At 51.9% G+C, this 19,137-nt stretch overlaps 1 protein-coding gene across 1 annotated transcript; it reads left to right on the top strand.

Annotated features, from left to right (window-relative positions):
• The first annotated feature begins 1,400 nt into the window (after positions 1-1,400).
• SALL1 (spalt like transcription factor 1) lies at positions 1,401-16,684 on the top strand. Its single transcript, XM_040982131.1, has 3 exons — positions 1,401-1,505; positions 10,442-13,914; positions 15,100-16,684. Exons 1-3 carry the CDS (start codon positions 1,430-1,432, stop codon positions 15,538-15,540), a joined length of 3,990 nt encoding a protein of 1,329 aa, XP_040838065.1. The 5' UTR covers positions 1,401-1,429; the 3' UTR covers positions 15,541-16,684.
• The last annotated feature ends 2,453 nt before the right edge of the window (positions 16,685-19,137 follow it).

The raw sequence follows: 19,137 nt of genomic DNA on the forward strand, positions 1-19,137 counted from the left end.
CGCGGTGCCCCGGGGAGGGGGGGACAGGAGGATGGGGCGGGGGGAGGGCAGCGGCCACTCCTCCCCTCCCCCTCCCCGGCCAGCGCTTAACTCCGAGCTCTGGCCGGTCCCCGCTCTCCGCCCGCCCCGGGCTCGTCGGCGCCACCACCGCCGCCGCCGCCTCCCTGCGGAGTGACGCGCCCTGCAGCCAACCGGGGCAGCCGGGGGGAGGATCGGAAGGGGCCCTGGGCGGAGCCGGGCCGCCCCCTTATCCCACGGGCTCGGGGCGCTACTCCCGAAAACTTCTGCCCTAATTGTCCTGGGAATGTCCGAGGTAGAGAAAGGGAGCGAGGGAGCAAAGCGAGAGGGCTGAAGGAGCTGAGCCCCCTTGGCGAAGGGAGAAAGGGCCGGGTGTGGGGAGTGGGGGGGGAGTCACGGGGGTGGCGGGAGAGCTATCCCTACCCACCCCACCCCACCCAAAGCCCCGAGCCCGTCACGTTCCCAAACCTTTCCTCGATCCTCTTCTCCGCGCCCCCGCGAGCCCGGGATCCAGGGGATGGAGAACTCGGGGCGAAGGAACGCCGAGTCAGGCAGCGGGCGGGAGGCCGGGCCGCGGGCGGGAGGCGGACCGGCGTGGGGCTGGCTCTTCCCCACTAGCTTTTTTTTTTTTTTTATGAGGATGGGGGTGGGCTGCTTTCTGGTAGCTCTTAAAGAAACGAAGAAACACTCACGAAACGGGACGCCCTTCCCCACCAACCCCCCCCTCCACCCCCCAAATTCCGCCACGGGACTCCCCCCCTCCCCCAAGCCCGCTCGCTTGGGCGCGGGAGTTGGGAAGTTCGCAGCGCAGCCGGGAGCCCGGGCCCCACCCCCACCCCCTACCGGGGCGGCTTAATTCCGGGGAGGGAATGCTAATTTGGGTCGGCCCAGCCCGGGATATGGGGGTGGGGGTGGAGGGCGGGCAGGAGTTGGGGCGGGGTGGGGGGGGCGCGCCGGCCGGGGCGCAGGGCGCGCAGTGGCGAGGAGGCAGGCCCCCGGCGGCCCGGCCGCGCGGAGTCCCGGGCGGTCGCGAAGAGGGTTAACCCAGTGTCGGGCGACGCGGCGCGCAGAGCCAGCCCCGCGGCCGGCTTATTGGGCCAGCGCGCGGAGAGACAGGGGTCTGCAGCAAATCACGAACTAATTGATTAAGGCGAGCGGGTTTGAATAGCGCTGGCCCGATGCCAATCGCCTTTCAAAGAACCCCTCTATGATTAATCGCAATGCATTATTGATAATCATAATTATAGCAGGACACATGCGCGCTGCGCCCGGGGCCGGGGAGCCGGGGAGGGGGCGGGCGGGCCGGCGGGCGGGGGGAGCCGCCGCCACCGCCGCCGCTCGATTTCCGTAATTTTGAGAAGATTTTTTTTTAGTAATTTTTTATTCTGCCCCAGCTGATGTTTGAGCCAGCATGTCGCGGAGGAAGCAATTGAAGCCTCAACATTTCCAATCCGACCCCGAAGTGGCCTCGCTCCCCCGGCGAGATGGTGAGTGCTCCGGCCCCGCGCCGCGGACACACACGCGCGCTCACACTCACGCACACCGGGACCGCGGCACGCGGGCCGCCCCGCGCCCACTGCCCACCGGCGGCCCGGCCGCCACCGCGGCCCCGCTGGCCTTGGCGACTCTGCGTGTCTCCTTTTTCTTTTCATCTTCAATTTGCCTTTTGCCGGGCTTCCTCTCACCCCCCGTTTGCCCCGGGAAAAGCCAGCGGCACATCTCCCGGCAGGATCTTTCCGGAGTTGCTCCGTCCTCCCGGGGGGGAGGAGGGCGGGCCGGCCGGGCCGGCCTGGCTCCTCCACCCGGGAGCCGAGCCCAGCAGCGCGCCCAGCTGCGGCCGGGACCCCGACGCCTCTCGGGGCTAGGGCAGAGGCCGTCCGCGCCTGCCCTCGCCGGGCCCTGGGCGCTTCCAAGCGCCGCGGCAGGGACCCCCGGCCAGGCCTTCTCGCCCGTCCGGGCCCCGCTGCCCGCGGGAAGGAAGTTTACTTAGTTTCCCGAGCTGAACTCCGAGCGTGTGGCCGGGGAGAGTTGAGGGGAGCTAGCTGCTCCCCGGCGCCCCGCGTTCCCACTGCCCTCGGCCTGTGCGGCGCAATGGAGGTACCTTGGGGTATGTTCGGAACTAGCCAGACGCTGGAGGACCCAAGTCGGGGCGCTCGCCCTGGGGTCGCAGCTGGCCGGAGGGCGCCTCTCGCTGCCCGTGCGGACCAGGGAAGGTGTCACGATCCGGCTCCCCGAGTTTATCGCCGCATCTTCTCCCCCCACGCTGGCACCCTTCACCCCCTGAACTCTTTGGACTCAGTGCGCGCCCCCTCTGTGGATCGTGGTGCTGCGACCTCAGAAGGGGCGGGGAAGGAGTTCTAGGGTAGATTTTCGGGGCTAGAGGTATTAGCCAGCTGGAGGCAGAGACCCCTGAAACGGAGGCAGTCGCCCTGGCCGGTGGAGGCGACTGCTGCGCGGTCCCAGAGGACTGGAGCAAGTCCTGAACAAAGTTTCTGTGCAGGAGCTACGGCCGATTTGGGGGCACATCCGGGCAGGGAATTGAGGGGAACGGAGCTGGAATGCTGGGCTCCAGACTCATCCCTGGGAGCGTTTCCCTGGAGGGGCCTCTGAGCCCCCAGGCCCAGCGCAGGGGATGGTGGAACGGCGCCGGGGCTCAGCTCCCAGGGTTGGCTCCGGCACTCAGTCGTCTCCCGGCTGGGCGCAGAGCAACGGCTGCCAAGCGGTGCTCACGACCTGAAGGATTTTGTGGGGTGTGGAGAAAAAAAGCTGTCCAGAACCGTGCCCTTAGTTCAGCACCTATGTCCACCGCGCCGTGCGGCCGCCTGGGCCCGCGCTGCCCAAGTCCCTTTATCAGAGGCCTGGCTCTCTCCCTTGCAAAGGACGTGGCATCAAGGGGACTCCTGGCTTGGGGGGTCCTTGTAACAAATGGAAGGACTTGAGAAGTATTGAGCAAACGGTCTGTAACGTTTGCCCTCTCCCAGCAATTTGCGTTGGAAGTCTTCTCCCAGCTCTATCTCGATTTCTCTCAATCCGCTGAAAAGAGCTCCCGAAGGCTGCTTTCCGCCCCCAGACGCGCAGGGCAAGCCCAGGTGAAATGCCCCAGCATCCCCGCAACAACTCCGTGCGTTTTTCTGGGTTTCTTAGGTTGCTTTTCGCCCCTGCACCGGCTTTCTCAAGTTTCTGTGGAGACCTTGCACACCGCTGTGCCGTTGTAGTTCAGAACGTGTGTGTGACAGAGCCCAAAGCAAGAGCAGAAGGAGGATTTGGGGGGGGGGGGGTCTATCGTGTGCGTTTGTACTAAATTTCTACCGGTTCTTGCAAAAACAAAACCAGAACCGCAAACAGCGATTTGGTTCTCACGGTGAAAATAATGCCTGCTAGTTCATTGCCCTGCGCCTTCGGAATCTGGAATTTTTAATAGTTAGAGCTTCCCATAAAGCCGTAGCATCAAAGGTGTTCACTACCTCTTACCTAAATGATTATTTATTAGGATTCTTTTTCTGAGTTTATTTGAGCTTTGAGGTAAGTTCATTAAAGTGAGTGGAGTTTCCCCAATTTTTTTTCACTCTCTTTCTTCATTTCTTTCCTCTTCTTCCTTACTTTCTCCCCCTTCCCCAGCACCCCCCTCCAAAGCTAGCTCATTGTCCTTAGAAGCAGTAAAGGGGCACCCACAGGAGCACCCCTCCCAGCCCCCCCAGCCCTCACCCCCTCTCTGCTCCCCCTCCTCTTTTTCGGCAGTAGTAATGGTTTTAGGTTATGGCTGCTATTACATGGTTGAACAATAAGTTCTGAAGAAGTTGCCTAGAGGGTAGGTTTTGTAATAGGGTTACAGGATTTAGTGTGTTGTAATAATATTAGTACACAAGTAATCCTTCCCAACGCCGAGCATACAGGCAGGCCTAGCACACCGCCCCCTCCCCAGTTCTCTTTATTTGGGAAAAGTTGGGAGACCTGCGATTCAAAGTTCGTGGCACGCCTCAAGATTACCATTTTAAAAATCACCCTTGCTGCTGTGCCTCCCCTTCGAGCCGTGGGTGCTTCTAGGAGCTACTGGTGGTGCTGTGTGTTGTTTACATCTATTTATGTGTCTGTGTGGTTCTATTTTTTAGAGGGCACACCCTATCCAAACACCGTGGTTACTTTTTTTTTCTTGAGATGGTCTTTTACAAATGAAATGGCAGACAGAAGAAGTCAGATGTAGCCTCGGGGCTTCTTAAGCACCAGCTCCTGCAATGTTAGGGACCTCTGGCCAGAGCAGGACCTGAAAGCTTGTAGACCTTGGTTAAGGAGCCTGTCTCAGGTGCTGTGTTGTATGCTGTGAGAGTGTGTATGTGCTGGAGTGTGTGTGTGTGTGTGTGTGCTCAGGAGGACAGCTTCAACAGAACAAATTCAAAAAACAAAACAGGGTTTTTCGGTCCGTTCAGAGTCTTGGTATTTCACTCTGTTCTCAGGGCACCTAGGACACCAGAAACACTCTGGGCAACCTGAGTGGGTCTTGTGCCTAAGGAGACCAAGATTGTGGCAAGCCTTTTAGCTGGTATTCAACAAGTCTCAAAACACTTGTTAGAAAGAGGACTGTCATGGAAAAAGATTGTGTGCACAGCTAAATAATTCCGAGGAAAGGCAAGTTGAAAATGTGTTCGTTGTAGGAGTCGATTCCTTACCGTAGATTTGAATTTCAGCTGTATGTTGGATTTGTTCTCTTCCTCTGATGGGATTATTTAAGATGCCTGTAGCCACCTAGATGGCCCATTGTAGACCCTATTCATTTGTTAAAGTATTTTTGGTGTTCAGCCTTTCTCAGGATGAGGTTAAATTTGGAAGAATAGCAAACACTGACTTATGGGATGGATCATAAAAATATCTGTTCATCTCTAACAGTGATGAAATCCTATTATTTACCAACGTCATCTACACATTGTGAGCAACCTAGTGACAACACATTGATTTCTGGACCCAAAAGGTCAGGGAGAACCATAATTAATTAAAAAAAAAAAAACAGACACCTGCAAGATAAGGCAGTTGGAAAGAATTTGTATTTAATCAGGCCTATTTGAAGTTTGGCATAATGGAAGATTCTGGATGAAAAAAAAAATGCAAACTGTGTGTTTGAGATGTGCTTCAGGCTATAGATACTTCCTAGTTTTCGTAAAACAAACACAGAGCCCGGCCAAAGGCAGACACTAGGTATGGAAGTACATTTGGGGTGCTGAAGGCTTTGTGGTCTATTTTGCACCAACTTTCCCCTCGGGCTCCTAGGCACATGTGCCAGTTCGAGGTGATGCTTGAGGGGGTGGCTGTTTCACTTCTGTTCAGGTGGAGGTAGCCAGCTGCCTCCCCACCGAGTCCTTTAGAAAGGCAGAAGCCCACGTGTTAACCAGGGAGAACTTCTGCAATCTACAGCCCCCCGAAGAGGCAGCCTGGTTAAGTGTTTTGAATCCGTTCAAAAGCCACGCTCTGTCAATGTACTCACCGGAACAAAGTCTTTCTACAGTGTTAGCTGGGGCTTGGTGATTTCCCCGCTCCTCCCCCTGTTATTTCTCTAAGACGTATCTCCGTGCAGATAACCCTGTATTCTAAAATAGTCGTGGATTATCAAAACTAAAGTCCTTTTAGCTGTTGAGCCAGCGAGATGGCAAGTTAACCTAGGAGCCCGCACTCCTTCCCCTGCCCCTCCCCCAAAGAAAAAGTTGCCTGCCCGGCTTTAGAAAACCTAGATGTGTCCGAGCTGTTTTAACCTTTGCTAGCCTCCTCCCATGCGGAGGTGACAAGGTCCAGATCATAATATGTCTTTCAGTATCTTCCCAGTGACCCCCAAATTGAGTCTTGCTAGTCACTTAGCAGGAAGTGAATCGTTTATTTTAGTTTCACCTTATCAGCTTGGCTTCTTTTCCTAACCTTATTCCCCTGTCACCCTCAGATGCCAGACCCCCAAAGGGGAAGATTGACAGGTAGTTCCCATAGCTCAGTTTTACCCGCAAACAACAGGGATTTAGTTTCTTGTGCCTTTGCCAATGTTTATGTAGTCAAAGTTTAGATCTCGCCTTAAGAGTCTCTCTTTTCCGCGTCACTGGAATACGAAAGCCACAAAGAAGTTTTTGAACAAACCCTTGCAACTGGAACCCCATCTAGTGTTCAGTTAGATTCATCCATGGGGAGGGGGGGGACACTTGCCCCCTTTTCATTTATTGTGTACATTAGGTGGGCTGGGCTCAACTTTTTTAAAAGGAGTGTCTTGTCCGAGTAGCTTTTTTTTTTCCCCCCAGAGATTTTGCTAATTCTGGTCAGAACACCAAGCAAATCTGAAGGGTGCCAAGAAATATTGTCCTGGGCTCTTGCATATCACAGGGAGGAAGGTTTGGAGGTCCCAGGAAATATGCACAAGCATATGCTGTCATGTTTTTTTTTGTTTTTTAATTCTTTCTCTGTAGTCTTCAGTTGGACGCTCAGTCAGGCCTTTCTCAGGTCTGTAGAACAGAAAGAAAAGATAAAAAATCAATCCATCAAATCTGTTTGTGATAGCCTTTCCAAATAGGTCCGCGAAAAAGAACAGCCAGTTAAAGTTACAGCTCCCAAGCCACAAGGAGAAGTTGTTTTTAAAAAAAAAAAAAAAGAAAGAAAGAAAGAAAAAGGAAAAAAAGAAATTTCATGCAGCCTTAAGGTAACTGGAAGTGCAGGAAAGCGTTTTTTCTGAGAAGCTCCACAGAGACTAAATCTGGTAGAGTTGGGTAGTGTGTCTTTTTTTTTTTTGCTTTTCCTGGCTGGCCCAACCTTTCGTGTGGGGCAGAGTCTTATTTTTATTTTCTCAGCAGACAGATAATGCTGGTACACTGGAGCTTTCTGCTTCTGCTTCTCCTGGTGTTCCATTCGGTTGATGAAAAGAAATGACAGATTTCACTTGAGTATCAAGAACCTGCATGATACAAGAACTAAACATTTGGGACTTCAGTAGCAATTGGGGTGGGGTGGATTAAGATTATCCCTCCCCCACCCCAGGGAAGGCCCAGGAAATTCTCAGTATCTTTTTCTGTGTACATACTTAGAAAAACCACTGCTTCTTAAATTTTCCTATCTGACTACCATTACACAATTACTTTCATTTGTATGCAAATCCATAGAAAAGGAACTGGAATGTTATTTTCCCCTTAGTACAAGGAAGGAGGAGACTGTATTTACTATAATGGGGTCACCAGTTGCAATTCTAAGTAACAGATTATTGAGAGAAACACAAGATAGTAGACCATGGGGGGAAAATGAAAGAATTGGAACTTGTTCCTTTGTGTCTGTCTTACTGCAACCTTAAGATTTTTGCTTTGGTGGTTAAAGAGACAAACTAGTTCCCTTGTTGTAGCTGTCTTTATAAAGTTGTTTCATTGGAGTTCTGTTCAGAGTACAGGGAGTTTGAAAGTTACGCATTATTACAGTGTAGCGACACCTGCTTTTGAAACAAATCAAAATAGATACCAGGGTGGGCGGTTGGCAGGGGTGTCCTGGAGGTGTTCACAAACATCAGGAAATTAAATTAGTTGACTCTACCGTGAGATCAAATGTCAGCTTATTAAAATGTTGTGAGAATTTCAGCTAAAATATAGGCAGCTTTTTCACAGTCTCTCTTAGAAGCAAGCAGGCATTTATTTTTAAGCGTCTCTATTTTCCATCCAGTTAGCACAATCCTAAATCTAAAAATGTTCAAGTTGAAACACTTGCAAATTCTCCAGTGAGTCTGGAAGCCGCACACATACAGAACTCAAGCTCCCGGAAAGTCATCAGCTACATCTTGTCAAGTAACCTTGCCTTTATTTTTCTCTCCCTCTAACGAGACTATCAGACATTTGCAAGTTAGAAAGAATTAAAATGCCCTTTAATCGTGAACACAGATGTGCTAAATATTTGAAGCAACTACATTGTAATGTGTACAATTGATGAAGTCAGTATTCTGATTTCCCTTGCTAGTTATTTAGTTCTGAATCTGTCATTATTTGTCTAAGCCCAGCTGACCAAGCAAAACTGTGTTTTAAAGTGGCTTTATGTTTTGATAAATGCGAGCTGGTTGAAAAGTATTTTCCACTGAATGCAGAGCTTAATAGAACATGCTGACATAATAGTTTTAATGCATTTTGTTGAAAATGTGTGAACAAACAGAATAGCTTTTGTTCCTTCATAATTGGCTGTAAAAGTAGATGGAAACATAACCATTACATATGGAAATGTGCAAAGAGAAAGAAATAACATTTCTGTTGAATATATTAGGAATTGCATTTCCTAGTTTAAAATAAGCATCTGAAATAGATGCATCATTTAAAATTGGTTGTCAAAATAAGAAGCTTGAAACGAAATTTTTGTCACATTATTTTTGTCCCAAGTTAAGCAACATAACTTGAGCAAATTTCATTTAATATTTTGTTGATGTTATTTGAAGGCGAGGGAAGAGACAAAAAAGTGACAAAAACAGCACCTTCCATGTGCGTAGGAATTCGGTGCCAATTAAGATGATTAAACATGAAATTAAAACTGGATCACTATTGGTGTTTTCTGCCCCCACTAAGATTTGTTTGGTGTCGTTAATGCATCTTGCACCATACCCTCATGGAGATGAAGAGACCAGCATTGGGAGAGCTAGCTTGTTAAGTCTAACTTCGCTACTAAAATAACACTCCCAGGGAATGCAACATGAACGCATTTGGCATGCCCTTCTCTTCGACTTCAGCAGCACTCGGGGCAAGCAGAGTTAAGGAATTTTCAGAAGTTAATACCTGGATATTAATTCTATTTTCTGAAATGCAAAACTCCCCAAGGTGTGTTTTGGATTTTTGTTGTTGTTCTTTTCTTTTCTGTTTTTTTAATGTTTACTACAAAAAGGCAAATGGATGGCTCTTTTGAGCAGACTCTTCAATTTGCTGGGGGCAGGGAGGGGCACAACCGAGCATTTTTTTTTTCAATTTTGCATTTATTCATATCCGTAATGACTTTCTTCCAGCAAGTTTTCTGGAAGATTCAATTTGGAAGTCATGGAAACTACCTATTATCTGATTCAGTTCTGCAGGAAGGCATGCGGGAGGTAATCCTTGAATTAAACAGTTTTTTTTTTTTTCTCACAGCCTTCCGAGATGACCACACACCATTTGTACAACAAAAGTTGGTGTTCCCCATGCTGGGCAAACAATGGGACGCCATCCTGTCTTTGAATAGGATGTTAGCTTGGACTTGGAGATTTTTATGTTTAATTTACAAATAGATCTTAGTGAGAAGACATCTGAGCAGCCAGTGGAAACAAACATGAAATAAAGGGGCTTTATATATATATATATAACCATATATATATGGTTCAGGACAATCTGTTAAACAATTGATGAACAGTTCAGAGCAAACTTTTTAAAGACATTCAGCCAAAGAGAATTGCAAAGCATTTCCAAACTAGAGCAAGCATGATTTCCGATGGGGTGTGGGACGGTGGGGGGCAAGGGGAGGAACGAGGTAGTGTGGTCCCTGGATCACACTGCCTTAGCTCTCAATTGATGTTTTATCGGACCTGAAAGCCTCGCATCGGTTTTTCTAGATAGAGCTCTCGTGAATGAAACATGCAGAGGCGTAACGTTGCCGTCTGGAGCCCCGTGACACAGATTCCTTGACGATTGGCGTGATGGCAAGGGTTGCATTCTTTAATTTTAAAAATAAACATGCCATGGCGTGATAGATGGGTGCCAGGCAGACCTTGTAAGGGATTAGGATCGTGGTGTTTCTCAGTGCGTGTGTGTGTGTGTGTGTGTGTGTGTGTGTGTGTGTGTGTGTCGTTTTCCCTTTTGTATTCAAGTGAAGTCTGGGAGAGCAAACCAGGGAGGGTTTGCTCCTAAGGTGACTGGAGTGTGGGTGTCGCCAGGCGCACAGAGTCCTGGCTCGAGGCAGGGGTTCGAGGTAGGGGCTCGAGGTGATTTTCCAAGTTGTCAGTCTCCAGCTAGGTGATATGCATTTTCCTCCCCCTGCTTGTCAACAACTGATTGGAACCTGAATGAGTACAAATTAGTTTAGTGACAGAACAAACTGTCACAGATATCTTTAAATCAGTTGAAAGTGAGTGAGGTTGACAGGAGCTCAGGAGCCTAATAAGTCCTCAGGATGGTTTGCGGGCCCCTCGGCGGATGAGTAGACAATAAGATGTATAAAATATTGGAAATCAATGTTTTGCTATGGAATTTCATCAGGTAGCCATATGTCTCTCATTCATAGTATTTTTTATGTTTTGATGAATTATCTGCAGCCCCTGACTGGCGGAGCTGTCTGTTCAGTGGACAGGAATCACACACACGCATACCCTTAGGCTTTATTGATTGGCTGCCGTTGTGAGTGGGACCTTTGATATTTTTCTAGAAGTGACTAGGTGGCCCCAGACCCCTTTTTAACCCTTTACACCTCTTGATGTTCACAGGAGACACGGAGAAGGGTCAGCCACCGAGTCGCACCCCGAAGAGCAAGGACGCCCACGTCTGTGGCCGGTGCTGTGCCGAGTTCTTTGAATTGTCTGATCTTCTGCTCCACAAGAAGAACTGTACTAAGAATCAATTAGTCTTAATCGTCAATGAAAGTCCAGCCTCCCCAGCCGCCACCTTCTCCCCCAGCCCCGCACCCGAGCATCCCGACGACCCCATGCATGACACAGTGAACAAAACCCATCAAGTGGACGGCAGCGACCTTTCAGAACACCACAGCCTGGACAGGGAAGAGTTCATGGAGCTGGAGGCCCCCGTGGCTAACAAAAGCAGCGGTGGCGGCAGCGGGGCCTCGAGCAACAGCCTCGGTGGCGGCACCCCAGGCTGCAGTAGCAGCAGCAGCAGCAGCAGCAGCCCCGCCACAGGTACCTCAGCGATCACAACCTCTCTACCTCAACTCGGGGACCTGACAACACTGGGCAACTTCTCCGTGATCAACAGTAACGTCATCATCGAGAACCTGCAGAGCACCAAGGTGGCGGTGGCCCAGTTCTCGCAGGAAGCAAGGTGCGGTGGCGGCGGGGCCTCCTCCGGGGGCAAGCTGGCCGTGCCCGCCCTCATGGAGCAGCTGCTGGCCTTACAACAGCAGCAGATCCACCAGCTGCAACTGATCGAGCAGATCCGGCACCAGATCCTGCTGTTGGCTTCTCAGAACGCAGACTTGCCAACATCTTCGAGTCCCTCTCCAGGTACTTTGCGAACATCTGCCAACCCCTTGTCGACGCTGAGTTCCCATCTATCTCAACAGCTGGCGGCCGCAGCTGGATTAGCACAGAGCCTCGCCAGCCAGTCTGCCAGCATTAGCGGTGTTAAACAGCTCCCCCCAATCCAGCTACCTCAGAGCAGTTCTGGCAACACCATCCTTCCACCCAACAGTGGCATGTCTCCCAGCAGGAACACGCTGGCGGCCGCGGCTCCCACGCCGTCCTCGGAGAAAGTGGCAGCCAGTGCAGGCGCCTCCCACGTCAGCCACGCAGCCGTGTCCGCGTCGTCCTCACCACCTTTTGCAATAAGCAGTTTATTAAGTCCTGCATCTAATCCACTTCTACCTCAGCCGGCCCCTGCTAACTCGGTGTTCCCCAGCGCTTTGCCCAACATCGGAACCACTGCAGAGGACTTAAACTCCTTGTCTGCCTTGGCCCAGCAGAGAAAAAACAAGCCACCAAATGTCACCACCTTCGAAGCAAAAAGTGCTTCCGACGAGGCGTTCTTCAAACACAAGTGCAGGTTCTGTGCGAAGGTCTTCGGGAGCGACAGTGCCTTGCAGATCCACTTGCGCTCCCACACCGGCGAGAGGCCCTTCAAGTGTAACATCTGCGGGAACAGGTTCTCCACCAAGGGGAACCTCAAGGTCCACTTTCAGCGCCACAAAGAGAAATATCCGCACATCCAGATGAACCCTTACCCCGTGCCTGAGCATCTGGACAACATCCCCACAAGCACCGGCATCCCCTACGGCATGTCCATCCCCCCAGAGAAGCCAGTCACCAGCTGGCTAGACACCAAGCCGGTCCTGCCCACTCTGACCACCTCCGTTGGCCTGCCGCTGCCCCCAACCCTCCCGAGCCTGGCTCCCTTCATCAAGACAGAAGAGCCAGCCCCCATCCCCATCAGCCATACTGCCGCCAGCCCCCCGGGCTCGGTCAAGAGTGAATCCGGGGCCCCTGAGCCCACTACCAGGAGCCTGAGTGGACTCCCAGAGGAAGCAGAAGCATCCGGTCTGCCACCTTCTGGTGGCAAGAGCGAGGACAGTGGCGGGGTCCCGACCTCGGCCCCCGCGGGGAGCCACAGTAGCGCCCTGGGCTCCCCAGTAGCCGACTGCACCCCTGGCAGCGCCCCCACCACATTCACCAACCCTCTGTTGCCACTCATGTCTGAGCAGTTCAAGGCCAAGTTCCCTTTCGGGGGACTCTTGGACTCGGCCCAGGCGTCAGAGACGTCCAAGTTGCAGCAACTGGTGGAGAACATTGACAAGAAGGCCACTGACCCCAACGAGTGCATCATCTGCCACCGTGTCCTCAGCTGCCAGAGCGCCTTGAAGATGCACTACCGAACACACACTGGGGAGAGGCCCTTCAAGTGCAAGATCTGTGGCCGGGCCTTCACCACGAAAGGGAACCTCAAAACCCACTACAGCGTCCATCGAGCCGTGCCCCCACTCCGCGTACAGCATTCCTGCCCCATCTGCCAGAAGAAGTTCACGAACGCCGTGGTGCTACAGCAGCACATCCGCATGCACATGGGGGGCCAGATCCCCAACACCCCTGTCCCTGACAGCTACCCCGAGTCCATGGAGTCCGACACAGGCTCCTTCGACGAGAAGAATTTCGACGACCTCGACAACTTCTCCGACGACAACATGGAGGACTGCCCCGAGGGCAGCATCCCAGATACGCCCAAGTCCGCCGACGCCTCCCAGGACAGCCTGTCCTCCTCGCCTTTGCCCCTGGAGATGTCCAGCATCGCAGCCCTGGAGAATCAGATGAAGATGATCAGCGCCGGCCTGGCAGAACAGCTGCAGGCCAGCCTCAAGTCAGTGGAGAACGGGTCCGTCGAGGGAGATGTGCTGACCAACGACTCATCGTCGGTGGGCGGAGATGTGGAAAGCCAGAGTGCAGGCAGCCCAGCCATCTCGGAGTCTGCCTCTTCCATGCAGGCCTTGTCGCCCTCCAACAGCGCCCAGGAGATGCATAAGTCCCCCAGCATGGACGAGAAACCCCAGAGAGCAGTGGGGCCAAGTGAGTTTGCCAATGGCTTGTCTCCCGCCCCGGTCAACGGGGGAGCCCTGGATCTGACATCGAGTCACACGGAGAAAATCGTGAAGGAAGATTCCTTGGGGATTCTCTTCCCTTTCCGAGACCGGGGTAAATTTAAAAACACCGCCTGCGACATTTGTGGCAAAACCTTTGCTTGTCAGAGTGCCTTGGACATTCACTATAGAAGTCATACCAAAGAGAGACCATTTATTTGCACAGTTTGCAATCGTGGCTTTTCCACAAAGGGTAATTTGAAGCAGCACATGTTGACACATCAGATGCGAGATCTACCATCACAGCTCTTTGAGCCCAGTTCCAACCTCGGCCCCAATCAGAACTCTGCGGTGATTCCCACCAACTCCCTGTCGTCTCTCATCAAGACAGAGGTCAACGGCTTCGTGCATGTGTCTCCTCAGGACAGTAAGGACACCCCCAGCAGTCACATTCCTTCCGGGCCTCTGTCATCTGCTGCCACGTCCCCAGTTCTGCTCCCAGCTCTGCCCAGGAGAACCCCCAAACAGCACTTTTGCAGCACATGTGGCAAAACCTTCTCGTCCTCGAGTGCCCTGCAGATCCACGAGAGAACTCACACTGGAGAGAAACCCTTTGCTTGCACTATTTGTGGGAGAGCTTTCACGACTAAAGGCAATCTTAAGGTACCCGGCTGCACCACGTGCACCTCAGCCCAGCCCACCAGGCCCGTCTCACTGCCACTGCTGACCGACAGCTTATGGGCCCCGAGATTCAGAGAGAGGGGCGGGCAGGGGGTGGGTATGGAGAGAGGCTCTCACGAGGGGATCCTGCTGCTTAGGGTTGCCTGGGGAGGGGGGCGATGCCCTTGAGGGGCCGGAAGCGGGCAGGGACAAGGGCAGCCTGTAGCTTGCTGCACATCAGAGCACGTTGAGTGATTTGGCACCTCAGCGAAGCAGCGGCTTCTCCCTGTTGTCTCGCTAAGTGCACCAAATGAATTGCTCTACCTACCCAAGAAGACAGCCTGGCGTTGCCACGGGGCATTGATTAAAGACCTCCATGTGGCCTGTGCGCTGGCTGCACCACTTAATAATTACGGTTCTCCTCGGCATGTGCATCTATTTTTCATAACCACGCACTGCAGTGTGGTTCGCTTTTCTAAAAACAGTAACGTCACCGCTCGGCTAATGGGCATTATGATAATTGATTAGACAACACTTCCTACTGATAAGTGTTGGAAATAAAGCAAATATGTGTACGTTCCAGAGCAACAGTTGAACGTTCTGTGTACATCTCTCTGTTGACAGAATGTTGCACTCTCTCTCCTTCGGAGATGGCTGCCAGTAATGTGAGATGAATAATTACATTCTGGCTGCTTTTTTTTTTTTTTTTAACTCCTTCTCTATATGTGGGCCCTCCAATGGGAAATCACCAAGGGGAACTTCCTTCCCATCTGAAAAGGACATTTATAGGGTAAAGGGTGTCAGATACAATACTTACCATCGCAATGAGAGTGGACATAACAATTCAAATGCTGAAAGGCGTTATCTGCCGCTGGCTGGCTTGTTGCAGGCCATTATAAGCTAAATACAGGTCATCAAAACAGAGTAAGTAAGGCATCCTTGCCCAGGAAGAGCGAAGACAGTCCCAGTCTTTGGAGGGAGGAGGAGTTATTACTAGTGGCCGCTAGTGGATGGTTCCCACTCGCTTTTCCACTGTCCATCGCATAACGAGAGTGGACACACGGCCCACTTGCTCTGTCGAGTACTGGGATATGAGGGGGGACAGATTCAACTATTAAGCATCTCTTCCTTTTTCTCTCTTCCCTTCCTTTTCTTCCCCCTCCCCCGCCCCACGCCACCCCCTGACAGGTGCACATGGGCACTCACATGTGGAACAGCACACCGGCACGTCGGGGCCGCCGGCTCTCCGTGGACGGCCCCATGACATTTCTAGGAGGCAGTGCCGTCAAGTTCCCAGAAATGTTCCAGAAGGATTTGGCGGCCAGGTCAGGAAGCGGGGATCCTTCTAGTTTCTGGAATCAGTATGCCGCAGCGCTCTCCAACGGGCTGGCCATGAAGGCCAACGAGATCTCCGTCATTCAGAACGGTGGCATCCCTCCAATTCCTGGAAGCCTGGGCAGCGGGAGCAGCTCACCTATTAGCGGGCTAACGGGGAACCTGGAGAAGCTCCAGAACTCGGAGCCCAGTGCTCCTCTAGCTGGCCTGGAGAAAATGGCAAGCAGTGAGAACGGAACCAACTTCCGCTTCACCCGCTTCGTGGAGGACAGCAAAGAGATAGTCACGAGTTAAAGCAACGGGGGGCAGTCCCCCCAGCCAGCTGCCTCCTGCCCTGGGGGCCCATCCCCCTAACCTCCCAGCTCCCCACCACCACCACCAGATCTACGAACTGCAACACCCTGAAGACATTCTTTTGTACCTTGTTCAACTTCTAGAGTTCTAAGAAAGCTTATTTATTAGTGCTATAACCTGGCTTTGCAAACAGAATGCAAGCATTAACTTTGGTCTTCTATATTTTGGACTAAATACTAATTGACTAGAGTGCTGTAAGCTTGCTGTAACATTTCTGGCGATTGCGAGTTGCCCTGCTAGGCGGTCATAATCTGGCATTAACTTATTTTCTATATCCAGTTTAATATGAATCCGGTGTTGATGCAATGCCTTGGTGATGCATTAGATCTCTAATAAAAGTCTGTATATAAATGTACACTTTGATCCTGCTGAAAAATTGTATCAGCAAACATTGTCTAATCTTTCAAAAACAAATTGAAGGGTAGGCCCGAGTACAGACTGAGCAGTGTGGGTCTTTCAAAGGTTTGGGTTCCTCTTTGGTTTTGTTTTGCTCTGTTTTGTTTCGTTTTCTGAAATTCCACCTGCCTTTTATTTTTTTTTTTTTCGTTCTGTTTTGTAGATTTAAGCATTTCTGTTTGGAAACGCTGTTTGTACTGTGCTTTTTACTTGCGTCGTCTTCAGTGTTCATAAGTTTCTGTATAGTAATAAGCACGCAGAATTCTTTAGAAAAAAAAAAAGTGTTGTTTTGGTAACCTCGTAGGTATATTCACATTAGAAACGTGTGCTGGAATTTCACAGTGCTGCTAAGTTTAGCATCTTGAACAACCTTCCGTGGAGACAAATGTAGATGCTCTTGTATATACCGTGAGAAATATCAGCCTCATTAAAGTGTACAGATGGTCCCTACAAGAGCAAGTGTTTCTTCTTGATCAAGAGCAGGTATAGTGTTTGTTTATTTTGTATTAGGTATGGAAGAGAAAAAAAAAAAATTGGACTGTTACATGCACTTTCTTGGAAAGTTGAAAGGAAAGGGGGGAGGGGTCCGATTTCTTTAACATTTAATACTTACTAACAACAGAGATACTGTAATTTTACCCAAGTAATCAAATACATTTTTTTTTTTTTTGCAACAGATGGAACAGAATACCGTGTCTGTGTTTTGCGATTACATTTCTGTTTAGCCAAGCCCCTGACACTTGTTCGATTCACCCTAAGTACCAGGGACGTGTGTGTGTGTGTGTGTATGTGTGTGTTTGTGTGTGTGAGAGAGTGAGACTAAGCCCTGGTAAAGGGCCTAAATGAAACAGGTTTGCAAGGGTTTGCTTCCTTTTTTTTTTTTTCTTTTTAAGCTGGCACCTCATCACCCATGACTTGTCAGACACTGCATTTCCTCCTGCTTCCCCTGGGCACCCATCCCACCCATCACCCCTTGCCAAGCAAATGGAAGACCCAGGGAAGTACAGGCAGCATCCCAACAGGTGATGCTGGGTTCTCCGGGCGCTAGCCTGGAACCGCATTTCCGCTGGGGTTGCCTCGGGCTGCATTGTGGCGGTGGACAGCCTTGTAGCTGGGCTTCCGGGTTCCACACACTGTCTCAGACACCGGGCCTCTCCCCAGCAGGGTCACTGTGTGCTCTCTTGAGCTGGCGGTTCAGGCACTGGATCGCACACGCCTGTGAGAAATGAGAAGTCTGTTCGGAAGGCTTTGTAAGAAGCACTTGAGTATCAGGCATGTTCACGTTGCTCCCTCCTCTAACCCCCCCCCCACTTTTTTTTTTTTTTTTGCCCTAGTATGGAGTACACCCTTCCTGGGCATTACAAGGTGTGGGCAGTCCCGGAGGGGACTTGGAGATTTTCAATTCCCACCCTCCCCCCCCCTTCCCCTGGGAGACAGCGCTCAATGAATAAGGCATAAAGATATCTGGGGGCTGCCTCCCACCTGTGCGGGCCATTCCCAGCCCCTCGGGATCACCCGTCTTCCAGGAACCACTCCTCAGCGACCGAAGCGCCAGCTCCTTCTCGCAGTCCAACCCCCGCGTTCCGGACCGACCCCAGCCCCGAACCACGCAGAGTGAGGGAGGGCATGGGCGTGTCCGCAGCGTCTTGGTGTGGAAAAGTGTGCCCACGCTTCGTTACCCCAAAACGTAGAGGGCGCAATTGCTCGCTGTCGCCTCTCGGGGCGCGTTCCTGCCGCACACATGAAACCCTTTTACCACCACCACCCTCTCCCCGGAACTCGGGCCTGCAGCGTCGGGTCTCGCGGGTCCAAAGAGGTGGGCGATGTCCCCCACATCTCATCGGTGGGCGTGGCGCAGAGAGCACCCCGATAGGGAAGTCTGGGTAGGAGTGGAATATGATGGAAGTGTCCTCGGCTGCTGACCGACGAGAAGGCAGCTTTCAGCCGAGGCCCCCAGCACCTCGGCGCCTGCTCTCCAAAGGGGATCTGGCGCGCTGCTGGCAACGCCGGTTCGTGCGCACGCCCCGCAGCTGGACCGCCCTGGCGCGTCTAGCCCACAGCTGACAGACCACCGCACATTGAGTCCGGAGCCTAGAGCTGCGCACCGCGGGCTGGGCGCGGGAAGCGCGGACAGCCTCTTCCATCGTTTTCTGAAAATGACTTAGGGAAAACCAAAAGCGCTTTTGGATCCGATTTTTAGAGGCAGCAGGAGGAACTCCGAGGGAAAGGTCGGAGCCTAAGTCTCTTCCCGCCTCCCCTTCCTCGCCCTTTTGTCCATGCCCCTCTATGTATCGACCCCCTATCTTTCTCATCTATTGATCAGTACCTGCCCGTGCATTTGCCAAACAACAACCCGCCCTCAGCCCAGCTTCTCCTCCCAGTGTGATCCGTACACTCAGCCTTTCGGCTCGTGCAGCCGAGGAAAAATGGATTGATGCGCGGGGTAGCAACAGGGTCTCCTCGCAGGCCTAGGATGCGAGCGCCCTGCCCCCCACTCCCTCACCGCCCGGAATCTCCAGGGGTGCGGGGCGCGGGGTGTGGCTTTGGAGTCCCCTGAACTCTGAAAAGAGCTCACGGCTGAGTTTAAGCCCCTGGGTGACATTTTCTTCCAGTTATTTTCCATACATGTGTCAAGTGATAGAAAATCTGGAGGGAATAGTCAGAACCTCTTCTACCTATCACCCCAAATTTACAAACGTTAGCAACGCCTTGTTTTCTGATACAGTTTGTTTGGGTTCAAGTTTTTGTTGGGTGACTTGCTTTCTGTTCTTGCCCTTCTGTGTCTCTATCGTTCGCTCTGTTCTTTCTGGGTTTTTCCTTCCCTGCAGGTGTGTGTGTGTGTTCCCCTTTTCCCCTTATCTCCATCTACAATGCTCTCTGTGGCCCTGACACACATAGGCTTCCTGCTAGCTGGGAAGGACAGGAGTCCTGGGGAGGGCAGTTTGATGATTGACAGAGAGACCAGAGCAAGCAAAGAGGTGGAGAAGCAGGCAGGTGCTGGGGTGGGGGGGCTGGCCCCATCAGATCTTCCGGAGTCTTGACCCGAGGTAGTAACGGTCTAGTGTTACGCCGTGGTACGGCTGCATGGGGCTGTAGCGTAATGAGGTGGATAAATGATCTAATCCTAACCCATTGTCCACT

The sequence above is a fragment of the Ochotona curzoniae genome, unplaced genomic scaffold (genome assembly GCF_017591425.1).
Source record: "Ochotona curzoniae isolate NIBS_2020 unplaced genomic scaffold, NIBS_Ocur_1.0 contig_3622, whole genome shotgun sequence".
NCBI lineage: Eukaryota > Metazoa > Chordata > Mammalia > Lagomorpha > Ochotonidae > Ochotona > Ochotona curzoniae.

Bases quoted from the DNA above. Each gene is read 5' to 3' on its own strand.
- SALL1 (XM_040982131.1), top strand. From the start codon at position 1,430: ATGTCGCGGAGGAAGCAATTGAAGCCTCAACATTTCCAATCCGACCCC. The intron at 1,506-10,441 runs GTGAGTGCTCCG...TGATGTTCACAG, and splicing joins CTCGCTCCCCCGGCGAGATG to GAGACACGGAGAAGGGTCAG. The intron at 13,915-15,099 runs GTACCCGGCTGC...ACCCCCTGACAG, and splicing joins CGACTAAAGGCAATCTTAAG to GTGCACATGGGCACTCACAT.